This window comes from Propithecus coquereli, unplaced genomic scaffold, assembly GCF_000956105.1.
Source record: "Propithecus coquereli isolate 6110/MARCELLA unplaced genomic scaffold, Pcoq_1.0 Scaffold128, whole genome shotgun sequence".
Taxonomy (NCBI): Eukaryota; Metazoa; Chordata; class Mammalia; order Primates; family Indriidae; genus Propithecus; species Propithecus coquereli.
Genome location: NW_012136969.1, coordinates 3,929,159 through 3,932,732, shown reverse-complemented (window position 1 = coordinate 3,932,732; position 3,574 = coordinate 3,929,159). Strand labels below are relative to the sequence as shown.

Below are 3,574 nucleotides of genomic sequence, written 5' to 3'. Positions count from 1 at the left end.
CCAGGAGTCTGAGGTTGCTGTGAGCTAGGCTGACGCCACGGCACTCACTCTAGCCAGGGCAACAAAGTGAGACTCTGTCTCAAAAAAAAAAAAAAACTCAGGATGTGATATGCTATGAGAGCAATATAAAGTGCTAAGGAGATCAGAGGATCTTACACTTGTTTTGGTAAAGCTTCTATAAGGAGACCAGTTCTATCCTAAGACTTACAGGATAAGTAGAATTTCATAGGTAAAGATGAAAGGCATTTCAGAAAAGATATAACTCGAACCAGCAGATGGTGTCAGGAAAGTGGGACTGTGTTTTGGAAACAGAATATAGTTTAGTTTGAGTAGGACATGGAGTGTATATAGGAGATTAGTGGGAGGTAAGGTTAGAGAGGTAGATTGGGATTAGATTTTGGAGGACTGAGAATCCCAGACAGAACGATTTACCTTACTTCTTCATCCAGTCTTCCAAGAATTCCTACAGTGTGTGTAATATATACTTAGCTTTTGTTTTCTGCCTGTGCCAACACAATTCAACTATAAGCATTCCAAGGGCAGGAACCTATCTTATTCTTTCTTTTTCTCCAGCATGCTCAGAGAGTAGTGAGTGTGCAAATTATTTATTGATTTTGATTGGTGGGCAAAATTTGGTTTGGTATTTGTTGACACAAACCATTAATACAGTGAACCAAAGATTCACGTATTTGTTTTTTATCATTTCAGAAAGGAGAAAGAGCCAGTGGTAGCTGAGACAGTAGAAGAGGTGAAAAAGGAACCTATTCTGGTGTGTCCACCCTTACGAAGCCGAACGTACATACCACCTGAAGATCTCCAGAGTCGTTTGGAATCTTATGTTAAAGAAGTTTTTGGTTCAACTCTTCCCAGTAATTGGCAGGATATCTCCCTGGAAGATGGTCATCTGAAGTTCAATCTCTTGGCACATTTAGCTGATGACTTGGGCCATGCAGTCCCTAACTCCAGGCTGTACCAGATGTGCAGAGTCAGAGATGTTCTTGATTTCTATAATGTCCCTGTTCAAGATAGATCTAAATTTGATGAACTTAATACCAGTAATCTGCCTCCTAATTTGAAAATCACTTGGAGTTATTGAGCAGAAGGGGAGCACATTGAAATCATTTTTCCCCTTGAGGAAGGGGGCTACATATTAGACCTCTTGGTATATAAAATGCCATCAGAACTGTTCTCTAAACCCACTTTTTCTGTAGAAGAATGCATCATCTCTTTTTTTGTCTCATATCATGAATCAACAAAGAAATAAGAGGATTTTGTATCTTCACATTTGCTGAAGCCGTTTTTTTAATGGAATTGAGTCATTAATAATTTATGAAAAATTTCTTCTTCAAAAAACACTGAAATTAACTTGAGCTTAATACAGGAGGACATTACAAATTCAGACCCTTCATAGGCATAAAGTAGTAGTTGCATGAAAATGTTTTAGTTCTGTTAGGACTCTAAAATCCAAGATAGAATTGTATATAGCATGTATACAATTATAGAAACTTGTATTAGATTAAGTATTTATAAGAGAAACATAAACATCTGTATTGCATATTACCGTCCATTCTGGATTAATTTCTTTTGGAATTAAAGTAGATTTATTAAAATTATGTGTGTTTTTAATTTTTTTAAGTGAAATTTGCTTTTCTTTTCTCCCTTGCTGTTTCTTTAAAGTATGTATTATAACTTTGAAAAAAATTAGGCTATGTGCCAACTATTAAGCGCTTTTGATTTTTTTTCTATTGTTTTTCTATTCTCTATTGAATTTATGTCTACTCTGATCTTTATTATTTCCTTCCTTTGGGCTTAATTTTTTCTTTTTCTAATTCTTTGAGGTTAAATGTTAAATTCTTTGAGATCTTTCTTTTTTAATAGAGGTATTTATTGCTATAAACTTTCCTCTTATTACTGTTTTTTCTGCATCTCATAAATTCTGGTATGTTTTGTTTTGTTTGTCTTATTTTTTAAATTCCTTTTTTATTTCCTCTTTGACTCAGTGGTTGATTAAGAGGGTGTTGTTTAGTTTCCATTTGTCAATTTTTTCATTTTCTTGCTGTTACTTATTTCTAGTTTAATTCTATTGTGGTCAATAAAGATACTTGGTATGATTTTGATCTTGTTAAATTTGCGAAGACTTGTTTTGTGACCTAACACATGATCTAGAGAATGTTGTGTGTGTGCTGGAGAAGATTGTATATTCTTTTGCTGTTGTATAGAAAGTTCTGTTGGGTCCATTTGGTCTATAGTGGTATGCAAGTCCATTGTTTATTGATTTCCTGTCTGTATGTTCTATCCATTATTGAAAGCGGGATATTGAATTCTCTTGCTATTGCATTGTTGTCAATTTCTCCTTTCAGATCTATCAATATTTGCTTTATATACTTAGGTGCTCTCATGTTGGGTACACATGTATTTACAATTGTTATATCTTCCTGTTAAATTGACCTTTTTATCCTTCCGTAATGACCTTCATCTTTGTCTCTAGAGACAGTTTTTGACTTAAAGTTTGTTTTGTCTGATGTATGTATAGCTATTCCTACTTTCTTTTGGCTAACATTCCATGGAACATCTTTTTACATCTTTTCATTTTCAGCCTGTGTGTGTCCTTGAATCTAAAATGAGTTTCTTGTGGACAGCATATAGTTGGGTCTTATTTTTTAATTCATTCAGCCACTCTGTATCTTTTGTTGGGGTGTTTAATCCATTTATGTGAATTACTTTTCATTCTATGCGTGATGAGATTTGACTGCAGTGATTTGAGGAGAATATGGGAGGTGAGGAGTTAGATACTAAGTATAGACAAGTCTTTTGAGAAGTCTTGTTGAAAAGGTGAGCAGTAGCTAGAAGGGAACATGTAGTCTAGGGGAAATTTTTTTTGTTTAAAAATAGGACACATTACAGTATATTTTGTGCCCTGGGAATACTCTAGTAGGTAGTAAGAAGTTGATTTTAAAAACTGGTTCAGAAAGAGAGATTAATTGCGGGAACAAAGTCTTTAAGGCAAGGAGAAATTGCATTAAAAACCATATTCTTGACCAAACACCATTTTATTTCTGGTGCTTCCAGTTTCTATAGGGATGAGCAGTACCAATCAAATGCCAACTCCATGGGGAACAGGAATCTCTAGGTAATTTATGAACACATCTTTTATTAAGCACTTAAATGATACACGTTACTTCACATTGGCCCATCTACTCAATAATAGTTATTCAAGCAGTTACTAAATATGTTTTCAAAGAACCTCCTAAATCAATAAAACATCTATCTTTAGGAGTTTATCATCTGGTACAGTGGTTCTCAACCAGAGACATTTTTGCATGCCAGGGACATTTGGCACTGTCTTTTGGTTGTCATGACTGGGGGACAGGAGTGCTACTGGCATCTAGTAGACAGAAGCAGGGATGCTGCTAAACATTCTACAATGAACAGGAGAGCCCTCCGTAATAACAAATTATCTTGTCCAAGATGTCGATAATGTTGAGTCTAAGACAGCCTGATATGGTAAGAGTATTATGTTCTGCGGTGAGCAGATATATACAGATCTACCCCTAGAGGCTGAGGGAAGTGAGAG

At 35.2% G+C, this 3,574-nt stretch overlaps 1 protein-coding gene across 1 annotated transcript in view; it reads left to right on the top strand.

Moving 5' to 3' along the window:
• Window positions 1-1,538, top strand: part of MRPL50 (mitochondrial ribosomal protein L50) — a 22,803-nt gene extending 21,265 nt beyond the window's left edge. Inside the window, exon 2 of the mRNA XM_012638284.1 lies at window positions 709-1,538. Within this exon, the coding sequence (XP_012493738.1) occupies window positions 709-1,096 (388 nt within the window). The 3' untranslated portion in view covers window positions 1,097-1,538. The remainder of the gene's footprint in view (window positions 1-708) is intronic.
• The last annotated feature ends 2,036 nt before the right edge of the window (window positions 1,539-3,574 follow it).